A 19,124-nucleotide genomic window follows, 5' to 3' on the forward strand; every position below is an offset into this window, starting at 1 on the left:
CATGATCCCAGGGTCCTGGGATTAAGCCCTGCACTGGGCTCCCGGCTCAGCAGGGAGCCTGCTTCTTCCTCTCCCTCTGCCAGTCCCTGTGCTTGTGTACTCTCATATAAATAAAACCTTTTTTAAAAAAGAGAGACTTCTTTATATATTAGAGAGATAAGTCCTTTATCTGTGATATATATTGCAAAATGTTCTCCTAATTCATCAATTGTTTTGTCTGTTTGTGGTGTTTTGCCAATCTAGCAAGAATTCTTATATTGATGTCCAAGGATGTCCGGGCTCTGCAAACCTTCTGAAATAGTAGTCTGCTTTTCTGAGATCTGCAGCAGTCATTCAGATTTTCAAAGGGTCCTGTGACCTGAGAACGACTGAGCTATCACTATGTCTTTTACGGAGCCTAACTGTGCCCAACAGAACCACTTCTGCTTGACAGCTTTCCAAATTCTTGAAGGCGTCTCTTGATTCTTCTTTCATAGGACACACCCAAGCAATTGGCCTCTAATGGTGAATTTTCAGATTTTGTCATCAGTGTGAATTCTTTATCATGAATGCATTTCTGGTTTTCTATACTCTTCCTACACCTGATACATGTGACACCAGGCTCAGCATGGGGAGGACGGGACAGGATCCACTTTGGCCAGTGACCCCAACCCTGACACATTCCTTGCTTTCCCTCTGTCCTCCCCACCCCGAGGGCCTCTTGAGCTTATCTGAGTGCTGGGGTGGGGAGAGGGGCCTGTGAGTGTGATATTCTAACTATAGACTAACCAACACACAACAGACTACAACTGCTACTTCTCAGTCCAGGTAACACATTTCTGTTAATGTACATTTAAGAGCAAATTGGCTTTTCTTGGTGGCTATCCCACAAAGTCAGTTCTAATTGACTAGCTAAAGCCTATAGCTCTTTTGTTTCTCCAAAAGTACTTCTGCTTTTTTTTTCACTTATGAAGTTCACTTTTTGGAACCAAGTAAAAAAATCTTACATTTGTATCAATTAAACCTCATTTCGCTTTACAAAACTCAAAATAGTATTTATCTGTGGTGGAGCTGGGAGGAAGAAAGGGACAGTAATTTTCTAGATCTTAGGTTGGGAGGCATATATATATATATATATGTACTGTATCCATTATGTACTCAATAATTTATGTATACGTACTTTTATTTTATACCAAATATTACATGAAGATTTAGGTAAATTACAGAAAATTTTTATCTTGTTAGACCGAGCCCACCATATCAAGAAGTAAGAAATTTTTAGATACCGAATCTGTTACCTCACTTATATTTTTAAAGGTAGGTTATCATAGCATAAAATCTGATATGTTACTTAATTACTGCTATCTAAAGATTCACCTATTCCTAACTACGGTCAATGTATGAAGCCTATTAACAATCAATTTTGCCCTGTAACCTGTGTAAACTAATGACATATTTATATGGGGGGAAATGGAGCTTAGCCCAGAAAGCCCCGGGAATATGAATTTATTTGTGGGTCTAGAGTAGGGGTTGGCAAACTATAGCCCATGGGCCAGCACCTGTGTTTATAAAAAAGGTTTACTGATATACAGCCACACTCATTCATTTATGTATTGTCTATGCCCGCTTTCATGCTACAAGGGCAGAGCTGAGTAGTTTGACAGAGACCCTATGGCCTACAAAGTCTAAAATATTCACTATATGGTCCTGTACAGAAAAAAAGTTTGCTGAACCCTGGTCTAAGGCACCATCCAGAGGAGAAAGTAAGTTTTCTAGTGTACTTGGCAGGTATATTCCTTTAGGAGTCTGGGTTCCTCAGGCTATCACAGCTCACTAACGATTAGTTTTACCTACCTGAATCCTGTTACTCTCATTTCACACTTACAGAGAGAGATTTGATTTCCCATGTAGGCTTGCCTACAGGGAGAAGACATACTGACCAGCCAGTGTGACCATTCCTACAAAGTAATGATTCTACTTTTCACTGTGAATTAAAGAACTGGCTTTCTGATTTATAGTCTCTCATGAAGTGGATTAGCATGGGTCAGTCCTTTGGAGACGATAACCTCTGATATACTAAAAAATAAAAGTCAAGTTTCTGGACCTGCAAAGCTAAGGACCAGCTCCTGAAATACGGAGATCCCTCTAGGGTATCCATCCTACGAAGCCCTACCTGGGTAAGCAGAGTCCCTCAGAGATATTTCTGTGACATGTCCCTCCATCCTACTTGTGATGCTACCAAAGCTTAAGGAATGAGTACCCATCATTTCTCAAAATCAGATGCAGAAATATCACATGACTACCATAAGACTCAACATTCCACATAGAGTAGCTGCTTCAGAGAAGTGACACTTTTTCATTAGATAAGCACTTCCTCTCTTCAAGTGTCTGATGTGACACAAATGTTTTAAAAAATCATCAAAAGAAAGTTAACATCAAACTCAACATTTTTGAAATGTTTCAAGAACAAATCATAAGCTACCTGTCAGCATCTGTACTTTATCATGTGAAGTGTTACTCTGGAAAGCTGTCATTCACACTCATCTGAATTGAGATCTCATGTCTTACCTGACTTGGGCTGATCTTTTCTTCAGCAGCTGTGGAATGTTGATGTGGGTCTTCCTTTGCTCCCTCACAGGGGTCTCTTACAATTTCCGCCTGGTCCCCTTGATCTCTGAAGACCTTTAGCTCCATGCTCTTGGTTTTCTCTTCCCTATCCAAGATCCCAGAAGCCACAGAACCTCCTGCTGTGGAGTCCACCAGCCCACACCGCCCAGGCTCACCCCCATGATCCAAGGCGCCAGAAGTTTCTTCACAACAACTTTCCGCACGAGTCCTCTGCAGCTCCAAGGGCACTGCCCTACTCTGACTTATAAGAGAGCTTGAGGCTCCAGGTTTTACATCTGGAATCACACTTGGCTCAGGGTCAGCATGAAGCTCTTTGGAGACACTCACTGGGAGTTCAGAGTATAATTCCTGTACCACGGCAGACATGGAGGAATCAAGTGGAACTGGCTGAGTCTCTACTCCGGATGACAGCATTAGGGCAGATGGAAGATTATGGAGTCAAGTCTTTTACATCAAACGGTTCACCCTGACACAAATCAAAGGAAGGGATAAAAGTTTAAAACCTTGCAGGGTAGAAGAAAGCTGTTTCAGCTAAAACTGGCTAAAATAAGGACAAAAAAATTCCACCTCAATTGCTGACAACAACCTGGCACCAAAACATCCTCCTTAAAGACTGTGAATTAGTGGAAAAATAAATACCTTAAACCTTTAATAGACATCTGTCTAATCTCAATTCAAATACTGCCTAATGAACGATTCTCAATTTAAACCTGGAGGGCCAGCAAATGTAGATGAGAATAAGACATGTCTGAGCATCCAAGGATGGAAATGATATAAATTAGAAGATAAAGATGATTTTCTACTTGTTTTCAGGGCATGAACCTTGCCTGTTTTGTTCACTGCTGTTATCCCCACTGCCTGGGAGAGGTGCTCGGCACATAGAAGGTACTCAGTAAATACTTGCGGAATAAACATACACTGAGGGATTCTGAGGAATTTAATATACTGACTTTTCCTCAAGAATAATTCTCTATGAAAGTTTAGAGACAACAGAATTCCATTCCTTTACTGCTTACCAAACACTTGAGCTGTGTCTACCCAGACTGGCACAAGACACTACTAAACCAGACCTTCAGCAGAATCCTCTCTTTTATTCAGCATCTTGAGATTTTCCAAGTGCCTTCACAGACACAACTAATTTGATTCTCGCAACCCCGTGAGCAAAGTAGAGCAGCTGTCACCATCCTGTTATAGATCCTAACATTACACTGAAGAGGTAAAAATGACCTGCCTAAAACATTACAGGGTTATCTGAGGGGGCAAGAGGGATACCCAAGAGGCTTCCACAGTGTTGGGAATGTTCCACCTCTTGCACTGGAGAGTGGAAACATGAGTTATTTGCTAAAATATGTATATTTGTGTAGTTCATAAAACTACATTATTAAAGTTAAAACACACACACACACACACACACACACACACACACACACACACACACACACACACACACAGAGCTAGGGAATGGTACGCTTGGAACTAGAGTTTCCTGATTGGTAACCTTTCCATTTTAGTCTACCAAATGTGTGCAGTTTCCACAACAAAACCCACTTTGATCTGACCAAGGTGGAAACTGGTTAACCAAATAAGATACTACATGCTTTCATTCTTGATGCTTTCCCTAATCCTAATAAAAGGAGAGAAAAGGTGAGACTTTTCTAGCAACTGAGTTCATAACAATGATTTACTTGAGGTATTGATGGCAAATCCCTTTGGCCAAAATACACACAGGAAAGGATAGTTCAGAAAGCCAGCAGATTTCTACTCCTACCACTTTCTAACATCCATCTTTTCCCAAAATAAACATATTACATACAAGCAAAATCCATTGCTGGCTACCCAACTGTTTTGACTGCTGAGTTGTCTCACCTTTTCTCCACTGACCACATTCAGATTTCTGAGCAGGAGGGACTCTCCAATACACCATGTAAATCTTTACAATTCAGTTTCCTTGGACCGCCTCTATTCCTGCCCTGATTTTCTGGGGGGAGCCCATGTCACTTATACAAAAGGCACTGCTCTACCTCCAGGTCAAGAAGCACCTGCTCCTTGATTATTCCTGGGTTTACAATCTTTCCTCCTTGCACAGAAGATCCCATCCATTGACCTGTGCTATCAAGACTGAAGCTGGAGGCTGAGGTGGGACAGATGACAGGTCCTTTCACTTTGGACCATTCTGCCTTTCTTCTGGTTTTCCAACCTGTGGTGGATAGTTTACTACTCACGTTCCTATGCTTTCATCCACTGGGTGTCCTTAATGTTTTGAAGGACTCTTCCCCAAAGGTAAAAGTATATAACATGACACTACTAATTTAAATACTAGAAATTATAGGAAATCAGACTGTTGGTTCATTAAGTTTAGAGAACACAGGAAGGCTGCTGAAAAAATCTGAATCCAAAAAAGCAGCAAGGAGAGAGAAATTGTTGTGTCCAGAAGTATGGTGAGAATCAAATGAGACACTTTCATAAATGGTGCTGACAAAAATGTATCCTTTCTGGAGCTACAATCTTCCCCTTTCTCCTCTAGTTCCTGGATATTTTTAGAGGTACTTTAGATTTTAGGCCACTTAGTGTCTGTATGTGCATGTGGGGGTTAACAGCTAAAGTAGAATTGCTACTGGATGCCAAAAAAGGGGAGGAGGTGCTCATTTTCATTTGGTTCAGTTTCCCTTTCCCAACAACAGATACAATTAAGTTTTTGGTTATAACACCACATACAGACCAGAAGAGTAAGTGCAGGAAAGGATACTGTAGAAGAGCAGGTTTGTTGATGGAGATCAGCTCCCTGGGTCTCTTGCCACTACGTGCTCAAGAGCTCCTCCCCCTTACCCGCCACTAAGGTATGAGTGTTCTCAGAAGTTTAATCCTTGGGGCGCCTGGGTGGCTCAGTCATTAAGAGTCTGCCTTCGGCTCAGGTCATGATCCAGGGTCCTGGGATTGAGCCCCACATCGGGCTCCCTGCTCCGCGGGAAGCCTGCTTCTCCCTCTCCCATTCCCCCTGCTTGTGTTCCCTCTCTCATTATGTCTCTCTCTGTTGAATAAATAAATAAAATCTTTAAATAAAAAAAAAAGTTTAAGCCTTGACATACCTCTCAGGCTTCACTTTTCTGATGACCTCACTGTTTTTGCAGCCTTTCTATGTAGATGACTCAAAACTGTCCCTTTAAGTATAGGTGACCACATGAGCCAACAATTCCACTCCTAGGTATATATGCACAAAAACTAGTACACAAATGTTCAGAGCAGCACTATTCACAATAGCCAAAAAATGGAAACATCTTATACGTCCATCAACTGATGAATGGATAAACAACGTGGTATATCTGTACAATGGATTATCACTTGGCTGTAAAAAGGAAGGAAACACTGATTTGTGATACAACATGGATGAACCTTGATGATATTATGGTAAGTAAAACACACCAGTTACAGAGAACCATATAAGTTCTCATACATATAAAATACCCAGAGTAGGCAAATCTATGGAGTTGGGAAGTGAATTAGCGGATCCTTAGTGAGAGCTGGAAAAACTAGGAGTGACTGCTAATAGAGTTTCCTTGGGGGGCAATAAAAATGTCCTAATAGTGATTGTGGTGATGGTTACACAACTCTGTGACTATGCTAAAAATCACTACATTGTACAATTTAAGTTGGTGAACTGTACGATACGCAAATTATATCTCAAAGCTGATTTAAAACAAAAACACCTGTCCCCAGCCCCCATCTTTTCTCAAATTCCTGACCTATGTTTCATTTATAAGGGTGGTACCCCTCCCAAACTTCACATGTCTAAGATAGAACCCATTCAACCCAATGAGTAATTGAGTCTTACTACATACAAACAGCAATGAGAAACAAAGATGAATAAGATGTTCTCAGTAAACTTACATGTTTATTTTTTATCCTGTTGCCTCTCTCAGGAACAACACCCTCATTATTCTAGAGCTCAGACTTGAACCCCCAGAAACAACTACATCTGACCTTCCACCTGTTGTTCCATTAGCACTTGTAGCCCACGTTCTCAACTCCTGCAATGTCTCTAACAAATCCCGCTCCTTTCCATCCCCCTGGCCTTAATTCAAGATTTGTTCTAAACACAGGATCATGCACAAACACACATTTACTAAACAGATCTGCATCATGAAGAGGCAGTATTAATAATCACCTAGACTGGTTCCAAATATTCTTCAAGGAAAACAGTGCTATTACATTTCTTATGCATGCATCTGTGCTGTAAACTGGCATTGGTCAAAACAGAATTTTAAAGCTTTGGCTCCCCGCAAATAACTTCCAATTTACAAAAGCCAAACACCTCTTGAATCTTCTGTTTGGTAATTTGGTAATAATTCTAAGAATTTTCAACCTGGAAACAACTAAGCACATTGGCTGTTGAAGCAAAACAGACTTCTCTCCTTTTCTCCTTGCCCCATCCTGGGTCCTTGAGTTTCTGAGCAGTATCTGCAGTTGAATCACCCAGAACAGGGAGTGTCTCGGCTGGAACCATCAGAGTTGAAGTAATATTTAGATATAAGTCTAGAGCAGCAGATTAAAATTATTCTCAGCTCACTAGCTTGCACCACCAAACTCTTATTTTAGCTATCTATCAAAATATTGGTAATGTTACAGACTGCAGGAACAGAACAAAATGTTAACAAGACATTCAAGTTCTTTAAAATTAAATTTCTAAATACGCTGGAACAATTAAAATGATGGTGTAGAGAAACATAACTCTACAAAGAAGGCTGCCTGGGATAGTTTATCAAACTAACATCAAAACTCTTTTATTTTGGTAAAATATGAACGTAGGAAAACTGTTTGAAAGAATATAATCCAAATATTAACAGTACTACCCTGAGTGAGAAGATCACAAACAACTTATATGTTGTTACTTTTTTTTTACAGTAAATATGTATTTCTTCTGTTAAAACATTTTAAAAAATAGTTTCCCAAGATCCAAATAGGAATAAAGAATAACTGGGAAGTGTATTATCCCTTTATTTTTATCAGTATCTTTCCAAATGTCAGCTCTCTGCCTCAACCATAAAAATTTTCACATTAAAGCGTTAAGTAAACTTGAAAACAGTGAGTTACATATGCTCATAAAATGAAGGGAGGGATTTATAGCTTAATTCTTACTAATGACTTATAACCAACCTACTGGGTGAGCACAGTGGATAATTATCCAGTTTGAGGTATAAGCAAAAAATAAATCATAGATTCACAAACAACTCTTACCAGCTGCTACTGGCTTGTCATCTTTACCATGACACAAATGAGAATTAGATTGTTTAGGGAATGGACTGATCCCTGAAAAAAGACCCATATTTATAGGGAGTATGCAGTAAATTATCCCAATAAAAGAAAAAATTCTTTTGAATTGAGAACAATCATCTCAAAACCTTTCTATGTCAAATCCAACAGCGATGCTGGGAAGCAATCTAGTTGCTAGTCTCCGAATTGAGAGACCAGGGTCCCTATCCTGCTGGCTGTATGGCCTTGAATGTGTCACTTAACTTTCCTGGGCTTGTTTTTCACATGTAAAATGAACAAATTAAACAAAATAACTGCAAAGGGTCCTGCCACTCATAAATATCCAATGACCCTAAATGATAGCTTTGCGGGGTGCCTGGGTGGGACTTTAAGTGTCTGCCTTCAGCTCAGGTCATGATCCCAGGGTCCTGGGATCAAGCCCTGCATCAGGCTCCCTGCATCAGGCTCCCTGCTCGGCAAGAAGCCTGCTTCTCCCTCTCCCACTTCCCCTGCTGTGTTCCCTCTCTCGCTGTGTCTCTCTCTCTGTCAAATAAATAAATAAAATCTTTTAAAAAAATTTAAAAAATGATAACTTTTCTATTTCTCTGTTTCTCAAAGTACATCTATAGATACCAATAATGGTGGTAGAGTTCCAACTAAGCCCCACTGCAGACACTCAAGGCATAGGAGGTAATTTAAGAACACTTTACACACAAAAAAGATGGAAAGCTTTTTCTTAGTGGCAATGTTAATTCCTATCCTACCAAATAACAAAAACATGAAAAAAAGAAAATATACTGCTGCAGTTCTCAATCTCATTAGAATACATTTTATAATACTAAAAATTTGACAAAGTAGCCCTTTCAGTTCAGTAGTTCAAACACTCCCTAAAACAAAAGTTCTGGGGGTACAAAGTTTACAGCAATGAGTAAAATGTAGAAAAAAAGAATCAAACAAAGAAAACAGCAGAACAGAAAACCATGTGCCCAATAATCCCCAGTCTGAAGGTCTCCCCTCCCTTTAATTCCAATGCAAAAGGGCTGCTCAAAACGAGAAACAGTTAGTAACACCGGGTGCCGCCACACTTGTGTCAAGGGACAAATACTCACAAAATTGATCAGGCCCTCAGAAGTTCACAACACTCCTTTCACCTTGAGAAAGGGGCTTTCTTTTCCAAGATTCGGACACTGTAGCCAATGCCTCCGTGAGGGCATTCGGAGAAGGGGCCTCTTCTTGAGGGACAGAGAAAGAAGAATCTTTTAACGAGATCTCTAGACAAACAGAAAGTCGGGTAGGGAAGTCTATATACTAAACAGGGCCCAGCTCTTCAACATGGAAGTGCAGGAAATCTCAAAAGCATCAAGCACTGTTTCCCTTTTCCTTCCTTTATTAGCATGCAGAAAAAGGATCCCTCTGTCTCCACGTGGGGAGTGAAACAGCGAAAATGCTCCTGATTCTGACAAAGGCTTTCTGCATAAAAGATTTTCATTTCTTTTTCAAAGGAAGAAGAGAAGGAAACCATCTGTGCCACTCTAAATACACTGCGAAAGAGTCCTCCTCTCAAAGGTACAGAGTCTTATTTTTCTTGGGAGAGAAAGAAAAGAAGTTGGAAGCTCCCTCTTTGAGGAGGGGGAGGTGTGCAGATAGCAGGAAGCTTTTTAATCACTACAGCAGGTAGGGGGAGTGGGAGAGGATATCTCTAACCAGTCAGGAAGAAGTGATAGCTTCTGTGGACAAAGGGAAGGCTGGCTTTTAGTATCAGTTCTCCCTCCCTCTTGGACTATAGACCTGTTTCCAAAAACAAAGTCTTTTCTCTTGATCATTCTCAGGCCCTCTTTTGTTAATTTGGGGAGCATGGAAGAATCTAAAGGGAGTAAACATGCCTCTTTCTCCACCCAAGGGTGGGGAGAAGTCTCCTTTCCAGTGAGAAAGGATGGGTTGAACACCTGTGATGTGGGGGTGGGGATGGGAGGAGGCATGCATGGAAAAATGTGGGTCTCTATGGAAGATACTAGTTTTCTTTCTTTAAAAACAACAACAAAAACAGCAGCGGCAAATTAAGTAACAATGACAGCAACAATTTACCAAAAGCTTACTAATGTCCTAAGCACTTACACAAATTCTCCCTTAGTCCTCAAGACAATGCTCCACAAAAAGGACCCAAATTAGAGATGGGCTAATTGAGACTCAGAAAGGTTAAACAACTAACCAAGGTCACGAAGATGGGAAGTGGGAGACAGACTTGCAACTACCACATTCCAGACGCCATGCTCTTAACTGTGCAAGGGAAAGGAGCTCATTGCACACCAAGAGACTTGAGGGAAGAGAAGCGAGGCTCCGTCGGTGGACGTGATTGGGGGTGGGGGGGGGAGAGACTGACTTCTAATACCACACAGTAAATTCAGGGTCTTCCTCTTTATATCTAGGGGTAAAGGTGAAAAATAAAAGAAAGAAGGTAAGTCTCTCTTTTACAGGGAAGGAAGACTCCCCCACACACTTTTAGGCAAGTTGAGTCTCGCTCTTCATCTGGGGAGCGCTGAACAAATCGGGGGAAAGGTCTTGTTGAGGGGCTACTATCCCTCTTATTGAAATAAGTTTAGAATCGCCCTCTCACACCCCGGGAGCGGGTATCGCGCCGCTGACAAACGCACAGGAGCTGGGGAAGGGCGTACGCCCACAACAAGGGGCGTCGCCCTCCTCGAGAAGTTGGGGGTCCCCCGCCGTATCGAGGTTGAAGAGTATCTCTCCCCCGTCGGAGCCATGACTCGGGAGAAGCCGTTTCCCCCTCGCGACGCGGGGCCTGGTCTCCTCCCTCTCCCCCGGTCGTTCCGCCGCCCGCAAAGCAGCCTCCGTTCCCTTCAGCGCCCCAAGAGGGAGGGGGCCCCGGGCCCCCCCTCAGCCTTCAACGCCAGGCGGAGGGTCCCCTCAGGGTGGAGTGGGGCGGGGCGGCGGCGCCCGAAGCCCTCCCGCCCCCGGCCTCTTACCCTGAGGCCTGCTCCGCGGCCTGCGCTCGCCCCGCCAGCCCGGCCTTTGCAGCCGCAGCCCCGTCGCCGCCAAAGCTACCTGAGCCTACCGAGCCGAGAGAGCCCGGGGGCGCTCCAGCCGCCACCGCCTCTTCGTCTCTATGGTTTTCTTCCTTCTCGCACCCCCCCACCCCCACCCCGCACTTCCTCATCCGGGGCCCGAGCCAGCCATGCGGGCTCCCCAAAGTCCCGCCCCCGCATGGCGCGCGCGCAATCTTGGGGGCGGCTCTTCCCCCGTCCAGCCTCCGGCCCTGGGCCTGCCCTAGCAGCCCTCTGCCCGGCCCCTGCGGTTAGGATTCTTAAAGGGGAACACACGTTTTGCCCCAGCACCTATTGAACCATAGGGCCCATTGTCTCCACTTCTGCTTCCCTGATCCAGTCCACTATTTTCCTGGCCCGAATGGCTGCAATTCTAGGGGACTCTCTCTGGCAGCCCAGGAGATAACTTGAATCAGTGTGTTAGGTCATGTCAGTGCCCTGCTCCTTCTAATCACACTGACCACTAAATCTAAAAGGCACCTCTGCCTCCTGTCCTGCAAGACATCTTGTTTTAATATTTTCATGGCTTAAACACTGGCTGAAATTGTCATGTTCCATCTATTTATTGATTAGTTCATCATCTGTCCCTTCCCATGCTTGTTCATCATTCTGTGGTCAGCACCTAGCATGGTGTTGGGCACAGGTAAATGTTCAACAGACATTTGAAGGAAGGAAACAAGGTTTATTCAAAAGGGAATCAAAGGAGCACCTGGGTGGCTCAGGCGATTAAGTGTCCAACTCTTGATTTTGGCTCAGGTCATGATTTCAGTGTCCTGGGATTGAGCCTGTGTTGTGCCCCATGTGGGGCTCTGTGCTTGGTGGGGAATTTGCTTGAGATTCTCTCTCCCTTTCCCTCTGCCCCTTCCTCCTGCTTGCGTGCACTCTCTGTCAGATAAATAAATATTTTTTTAAAAGGGGGGGAATTTAAGGAAGTTCAGAGAATAGAGTCAACTTGATCCAAATCACACAGCCTTGTATTAAATACAGAAATCTGTTGCTTTTTGGACCTTATCAACCTGGCTGACTATAGAACTAGAGGTTTGGAGGTTTATGGGAGATTTTAATTCTCTCTTCTTTGATCAGGATATCTTTGAGCCAGTCAACATGTGAACCATTTTGGCCAAGATAGTGGTTTTCCCACTTGTGGTCAGGGCTGGAGGTATATAAACCCAAATGCCAACTCTATTATTTTACAGGCTGTGAGTGCATAGATCATCTGTATATGTGTACAATTCATACATAGGCTACTACAGATGGTACTGGGATGATTTAACTAGAAATTCACTTTAAAACATTTCTACCTTTACAGTATCCACATTGTCCAGTGCTTTCTCAGGCAACTACCTGCCTATAGAAAGGGATCTGAGAAACCCAGTATTACTGGTTTGTCTTTTTGCCTCAGGCTCTAGCATGACTGCTCAGCACCATTGTTGATCTTGTCTTTATTTTATTTTAAAATATTTATTTATTTTTTTAAAGATTTATTTATTATTTATTTTGAGAGAGTGAGAATGAGAGAGAGAGAGGGTACATGAGAGGGGGGAGGGTCAGAGGGAGAAGCAGACTCCCTGCTGAGCAGGGAGCCCAATGCGGGACTCGATCCTGGGACTCCAGGATCATGACCTGAGCCAAAAGCAGTCGCTTAACCAACTGAGCCACCCAGGAGCCCTAAAATATTTATTTATTTGTTTAAGGGGGGAGGGGCAAAGGGAGAGAGAGAGAGAGAATCCTCAAGCAGACTCCCCCCGCCCAGTGTGGAGCCTGACACAGGGCTCAATCCCACAACCCTGAGATCATTACCTGAGCTGAAGTTAAGAGTTGGATGCCCAACTGACTGAGCCACCCAAGAGCCCTGATCTTGTTTTTTTTTTATGTGATATTTTGTTAATAGTGGATTTTTGTATTAATTTTTATTTTTAAAAATTATTTCAAATATTATCTTGTTCCCTGAGCTTTTTTGACATCTCCTTAATATTTTGTGCTCTAAAGGCAAGTGTCTCACTAACCTTACTCACCTCACCCTAGTCCCAACTCTGCTCCTAGCTCTGTATTAGGCACAAAGAGGTCCAAAAGAAATAGCATATATAACATTCAATCCCCTGAAAGTTGAGGAGAGCCAGTTTCCTAATCAATTCCATACTTGTCAATAATATTCTGCTTTTATATATAGCATTTTAAATTCTTTTAATTTGAAAAACCTAATGTAACATGTTCCTCATTTCATTTGGTCCTCACTTTCTGAACAAGAAAATACATGTACTTCTTATTTCCATCTGACAAGGGAGAAAATTGAGAAAAGAGAATTTGGTGCAAAGCCACGCTGCCAAAAACAGGCTATTGTGCAGGTGGTTGTAGCACAGTGATCTTAGAATCAAGGATCCCCTAGACCAGATCCCCAGTCCAGGAACTAACTACTCCAGCTGTCACTAACCTTGACCAGCCTTTGACAATTTTTTTTATTTTTTTTAAGATTTTATTTATTTGAGAGAGTGAGAATGAGAGCGAGAAAGGTCAGAGGGAGAAGCAGACTCCCCACTGAGCAGGGAGCCTGATGTGGGACTCGATCCCGGGACTCCAGGATCATGACCTGAGCCAAAGGCAGTCACTTAACCGACTGAGCCACCCAGGCACCCGCCTTTGACAACTTTTTAAAAGCTCAAAACCTATGAAGGTTTTTGTTTGTTTTTTGTTTTTTAAAATTTATTTATTTATTTGACAAGGAGAGCACAAGTAGGCAGAGCGGCAGGCAGAGGGAGAGGGAGAAGCAGTCTCCCCACTGAGCAGAGAGCCTGATGAGGGTCTGGATCCGGGATCAGGACCTGAATTGAAGGCAGACACTTAAGCAACTGAGCCACCCAGGCGCCCCCGTCAAGGTTTCTTACACGTTTTTGCCAAATTAAAAAGTGAAATATTTGCAGTTCTAAGATAGGACACCAATTATGGACATCTCTCAGGAGATGGAATCAAATTTCCTTGAGGGCCAGGGAGAGAGAATCCCATTAGTCCTTCTGGGATGGAAGGACTTCCCACCAGCCACTGCTGCTAACAAAAGTCAGAGGGATCTGAAAGTGTCCCCTCCCCCGAATTAGCAACATTAAAATCTTTTATAGTTAACATTTTATCACTGAAAGTTTTTGCAACTGTTGCGGTCTACTTGATTACATGTTTTTACTTTTATAGAAAATTACAATTATTTTATAGTTTTTTAAACTTCTGAATCCTAAAGTAAAAGTATGGGTGCTTAAGGAAGCTCTTGTCTTCAGCCCTCCCCTCCCCTGCCTTCGCCCACTCCCGTCTCCTTTGTGGTATGCGTTTTTTAATTTAAACATTCAAAAAATTTCCAAAAACCGTGTCAATTAGATGGAGCTGGCAACTTGTTAGGAGCCCTTGGCGAGTTTCTGGCACAGCCCACACAGCTTTGATTTTCTTCTTGAGAACTGAAAGATGTTCTGACAGGGGCTTAGGCTGAGCTCCTGGGTGTGAGAGGAGGATGCTGGTTAAAAGCTCAGCCTTCAGAGCCAAGTTAGACTCGACTGGGACAGGATCCATCCTTGCTTCCTTCTGAGGAGTTTCGTGTCCTCTGCCTGTTTACCTTTTGTGAAATACAACAGTACCTGCCACCTAATAGGGATGTGACCATTTTATAAGAATGTCTGTGAAAGTTACAGTAGCTCTTATTAATAACCAGGGAGGAACGGAATTCATTTGGGCTTTCGAGGGATTTGAAAGGCACACCCCAAAGTGAATACTTCCCAGCAGGGTCCATTGCACTAAGTCCCAAGTGCTCAGCCCTTTGCATTTTACAAAAGTTCTCGCAGAAACTATTTAGTGCTTCTCAGTAGCCCCGTGAGGCCAGGCGAGGGTCCACAACTTCGTTTACAGATCCGGGGAGACTCGCCTGAGTTTGCCCTGTTGGGGGATCACTAAATCGGAAACGAAGCTCTTCGGCATGGATCTATCTCAGAATGTCTGGGAAGAAAAGGATTTCCTTTCTGCCGTCGGGCCAGCAAGCGGGAAACGCAGCGGACAGCGGGAGCTAGAGGCCACACGCGACGCCCCGCCCCTGGCGGGAGCCCCGGATGGGGAAGTGGCGCGGACACCGAGATGAGGCGGAGGCCGGGCCAGAGCGGCCCGGGGCGTGTGGGCGGGAAGGGGGGCGGGGCCCCGGGGCGGAGCCACCGGTGCTGCGCGGGTTCTCAGGTGAGCGCTCTGTGGCCGGGGCGGGCCGGCAGGAGCTTTGAGCTTGGGCACGGAAGCCGCAGGGACTGTGGGGGCGAAGGCGGGGCGTCCAGCGGAGGCACGGGGGACCTCGGGAGGGTCCGGCCCTCGGAGCCCCGGCCTGAAGAGGGAAGGGGCTCCGGAGCTGCGGGTGAGTGGGGTTGCTTGCCGGGCCCGGGCTTGTGGAGTATGAGGGAGGGGGTGGTGGCCCAGGTTCGAGTCCTGACCCCACTCCCCATCCTGCTGTGTGATCTTCGACAAGTCTCCGTGCCTCTCTGAGCTTTAGTGGCCGCAGCTGTGAAATGAGGGTGGGAAGGAGGAGCCGCTGAGAGTTTGTACAGATGGACATTCAGGGAACGAAGCCCTGCCTTCCTCCTGTTTATCCTCTCCTTGTCCAGGACCCTGACTGCGAAACGTGAACGGTGGGAGTGTCTCAGTGTCTGAGTGACCTTGGGCAAGTCCCTTGCTCTGGCCCACCCTTTCTTCATCTACAAAATGAGTGCGCTAACCTCTTCCAAGATCTCTTTAGTATTTGGGTGTTATTGCTTTAGTTAGAGACAAGGCAGTGAGTGCCCAATTTAATACAGGTTTTCCCTTTAGGGTGTGATAGAATATCTTCTTGGAGGTTGGAACAGACCCTGGCCCGAATTTCCTTTAGTTCCCAGATTCTGTTTTGTCCTCTAACCCTCCTTGTAATTGGAGGAGTGATTTCATCCAAGGGTTGGTGCTACCTCTCCTCTGAACAATACCAGTATATTTAGTAGCCTAAAATCAAAGAGCAATTGCAAGGAAAAGTCTGACGTTCTAGCCTTTTTGTGTTTCAGTGGCAGAGAGGCAAGATGACTTCTCTCCCCCAAGCTTGGAACAGCTGAAGGAAACAACAGTACAAGATGAGAACAACAAAGGTCTACAAACTCGTCATCCACAAGAAGGGCTTTGGGGGCAGTGGTCAGTATTGATTGGTCTTTGGGGGTTGTGTAAATTGGCTGAGGTTCTTGGTGTGTCCAGTGCCTTGAAAATGGCACACTGACTCATGTGACAATAGAGGCTAGAGGCGACTTAACTGAGTGAAGCAGCAAGTATAAAATATTTCCAGGGAGGGCAGTAGCACCAGAGAGCAGAGGCCCCTGCTAAAAGCATTTGTATTCTGACTTTTAAGGAACACTGTGAGTGTTGCCAGTCTACTACCTTTCATTTATTTGCATTTTATATTACATATTTATTGCATACGTCTTATAAAATCCTAGTCTGCACTGGTTTGGCAGATAAAAGAAACTTACATTACATGAGAGCGGTAGTAGGTACACGTTAGACAGGTATGATCAAAGCATGAACCTTTGCCTGGCTCGGAGGCATAGTGAGGAGGGGCAGGACAAAGCATATTCTGTACTAAACCACATTTTTCAGCTCTGCCTCTAACTTTCCCTGTGACCTCAGGCAAGCCCCTAGTTTACCTTATCTACAACTTCAAGCACATTAGAAAGTTTCTCTGTTTTTCTTAGTACCTTGAGTCTATAAATCTGAAGAATAGGATACCAATTAGTAATATGATTTGTTTTTTCTTTTTGTAAAGGAATAATTTTCCTTTTTGTCCTAACAGTCTTATTTGCTTCAGAAATTGGAATTAACAACACAATGAATCTTTTTAAAGTTGTATTTTACTATGTATTTGTTCTTGTATGTGTGTAAGCCTCCCAAGGGCAAAGACTCCCTGAAAGGGAAAACACTAGTTTTGATATCGTAAAGTTTGTGAGGATTGAGTAAGATGATGTATGTAAAGTATTTAGTAGAGTACCAGGCTCAGTGCTGCTCAGTAAATGTAGCCATTATAACTACCAGGACAAGGATATACCAGGCATTGCTATATTTAAAACACAATTTCTGCTAAAATCCACAGTCTCTTGTTAATACTAGACTTTGTATGCAGTTGATGCTGCCTGAACATTTGTGGGATAGAATTGAGTAGAGGACAGAAATAACTTTTGACAGACGGAAGGATACAAGGATATAGTATATACAGTGTATATACAATGTATACAAGTCTACCTTTTCATGTGTATAAAACAAAGCTAGGTGCTATACCGTCTCCTGTAGGACTATAAATAAAAACACATCAAACAAAATTAGGTGCGTATCTGTGCTAAACATAGAGGTTATGAATATGACAAGGTCCCTTGTCCCTAAGGAGCTTTTAGCTTGATGAGACAGATAGGTAAAAAGGAAATGGTAAAATGAAACAGTGGAATTTGTGCTCAGGGAGTTTAGTTCAGACTATGGAGGTTAGGAGAAGGCATCGTAGAGGATTTGGCATAAAACTGTCAATGGAAGCAATATACCAAATACAATTTGGGATTAACCCAGTGCTTTGCTTTCCTAGGCTGAGCTTTTGTTGGGTCTGATTATATTTGAAATTTAGATATACTTATTTGTCATGGTTTTAGCATAATTAAAGGCCATATTTTTCCCTCAAAATTAAGACAAAAAAAATCACTTCTTCTTAATGGTTCTGAGTTTGTTATATATGAAAGCGTTCTCCCCACCCCCAGTGAAGGTGGGGGTAGGAGTAGATAAACATGAAACTATGTCCTCCTTATATTTTAAGAGTCTCACTGGACCCTCATGTGAACTGGTATCCAAAGTTTTTCCCTAATCAATTGCTACCTTCCAAAATCTAGGGCATTTTTGTTGCCTTGTGGGTTTTTGTTTTGTTTTGTTTTGTTTTTTTTATGACCTATGAGAGGTGGTGGGCTTTAGGCAGAAGGAATCTTGGGCTAGTAATCAGTCCTGGCTGTTATTAGCTGTTTACCCTTAGGCAAGTCACTTTATCACCTAGGTCATTTCTTCACTTCTGTTAGATCCAAAGATTTATTGTGAGGATCACATTACGACAGTATTTTTGGATCTTTGAACACTGTTTAAATATCAGGGATTGTGCTGCACTTGTGGGACTCAGGCTGTTTTGTTCCTGGTATACGCCAGGTATGTGATAATTCGAAGGAGTAAAGTGTTAATCCCAGAGGTTTAAGTTCCAGAGAGCAAGGGCTGCTTTTTCCCTGGGGTCAGTGAGGTGGTAGTAGAAAGAACATGGGCTCTGAAGACAAAGGTCCCGAACACTGTTGAGCTCAGCTACTCACTAGCTTTGTGTCTCTGTGTGAATCCTTCAGTTCATCTGAATTGCGATTTAAAATGGAACCTCATCTTCGAGATGGGGTAGTAATACTAACCTGATGAAGTCATGAGGACCCAACATGAGAACGTATACCACAGCCTGTCACCCAAGTGAGTCTGTTTTCTGCTTGAGATTGCTGAATTGTCTTTCAGATGATGAGCTAGTCATGAACCCTAAAGTGTTTCCTCACATCAAGCTTGGAGACATTGTGGAGATTGCTCACCCCAATGATGAATACAGGTAAACATCTCATTAGGATCAAGGGAACTAACTGGGCAGCCTGCTGTTGCCAAGTATTTTGTTTAAGGGGCTTCCAGGGCAGGACAGCTCTTAGCCTTTACCTAAAATTGTTTCTGCCCTCTAGGATTTGGTAAACCAATAATCTTTTAAAAAGTAGTCTATTCTTTTTGTTTTTAAAGTCAAGATGACAACTCTGTGAGAAATTGTGTAGCATTTAGCTATTTCCAGGAGGGCAAGTGCAGAGTTCCCTTGTTTCTAAGAGAACATCCCCCCCCTTGTTGTGCCGTAGGTTAAAATATATCCAGAGGGATCTGTTTGCCTTTTGTAGGGGGTGAAGAAAGCTGGTTAATTACCGCTTACAGCGCCCCATCTCTTTGTTGCTTTCTCCCCCAGCCCTCTGCTTTTGCAGGTCAAGTCACTTAAGGAAGATCTACAGAAAGGTAAGAATTTCATCTCTCTTCTCTAAGGCTTTTATTTTTACTTAGAGAAACTGTTCTAGAAATTGTAAGGAAAGTCTCTTCATAATCTCAGGGAATGAGGGCATAGTACTTCTTTCCTTGTCAAAATGTGTTCACCTAAAA

At 43.2% G+C, this 19,124-nt stretch overlaps 2 protein-coding genes across 17 annotated transcripts in view; one reads left to right on the plus strand and one right to left on the minus strand.

Moving 5' to 3' along the window:
* The window catches only part of PRR14L (proline rich 14 like), a 55,137-nt gene extending 44,139 nt beyond the window's left edge, over positions 1 to 10,998 (minus strand). Inside the window, exons 1-4 of one of the 8 annotated variants that reach the window (XM_027575733.2) lie at positions 10,839 to 10,998; positions 10,064 to 10,276; positions 8,964 to 9,083; positions 2,548 to 3,073 (exon numbers count right to left, since the gene is read on the minus strand). In XM_027575733.2, coding sequence (XP_027431534.2) covers positions 2,548 to 3,021 — 474 coding nt within the window. In that variant the 5' untranslated portion in view covers positions 3,022 to 3,073; positions 8,964 to 9,083; positions 10,064 to 10,276; positions 10,839 to 10,998. Of the gene's footprint in view, positions 1 to 2,547; positions 3,074 to 8,963; positions 9,087 to 10,063; positions 10,277 to 10,838 lie in introns of all 8 variants that reach the window. The other 7 variants (XM_027575732.2, XM_027575730.2, XM_027575734.2 and 4 more) reach the window with 7 other exon arrangements.
* A 4,070-nt stretch (positions 10,999 to 15,068) lies between these two features.
* Positions 15,069 to 19,124, plus strand: part of DEPDC5 (DEP domain containing 5, GATOR1 subcomplex subunit) — a 122,784-nt gene continuing 118,728 nt past the window's right edge. For 5 of the 9 annotated variants that reach the window (XR_003516929.1, XM_027576288.1, XM_027576286.1 and 2 more), the window contains exons 1-4: positions 15,130 to 15,285; positions 15,959 to 16,082; positions 18,456 to 18,543; positions 18,937 to 18,983. Coding sequence is in view for 8 of the 9 variants with exons in the window: in XM_027576288.1 (XP_027432089.1) it covers positions 16,025 to 16,082; positions 18,456 to 18,543; positions 18,937 to 18,983 (193 nt within the window). In the remaining variant the exon portion in view is untranslated. The other 4 variants (XM_027576292.1, XM_027576293.1, XM_027576294.1 and 1 more) reach the window with 2 other exon arrangements.

This window comes from Zalophus californianus, chromosome 14, assembly GCF_009762305.2.
Source record: "Zalophus californianus isolate mZalCal1 chromosome 14, mZalCal1.pri.v2, whole genome shotgun sequence".
In the NCBI taxonomy this organism is placed as follows: Eukaryota; Metazoa; Chordata; class Mammalia; order Carnivora; family Otariidae; genus Zalophus; species Zalophus californianus.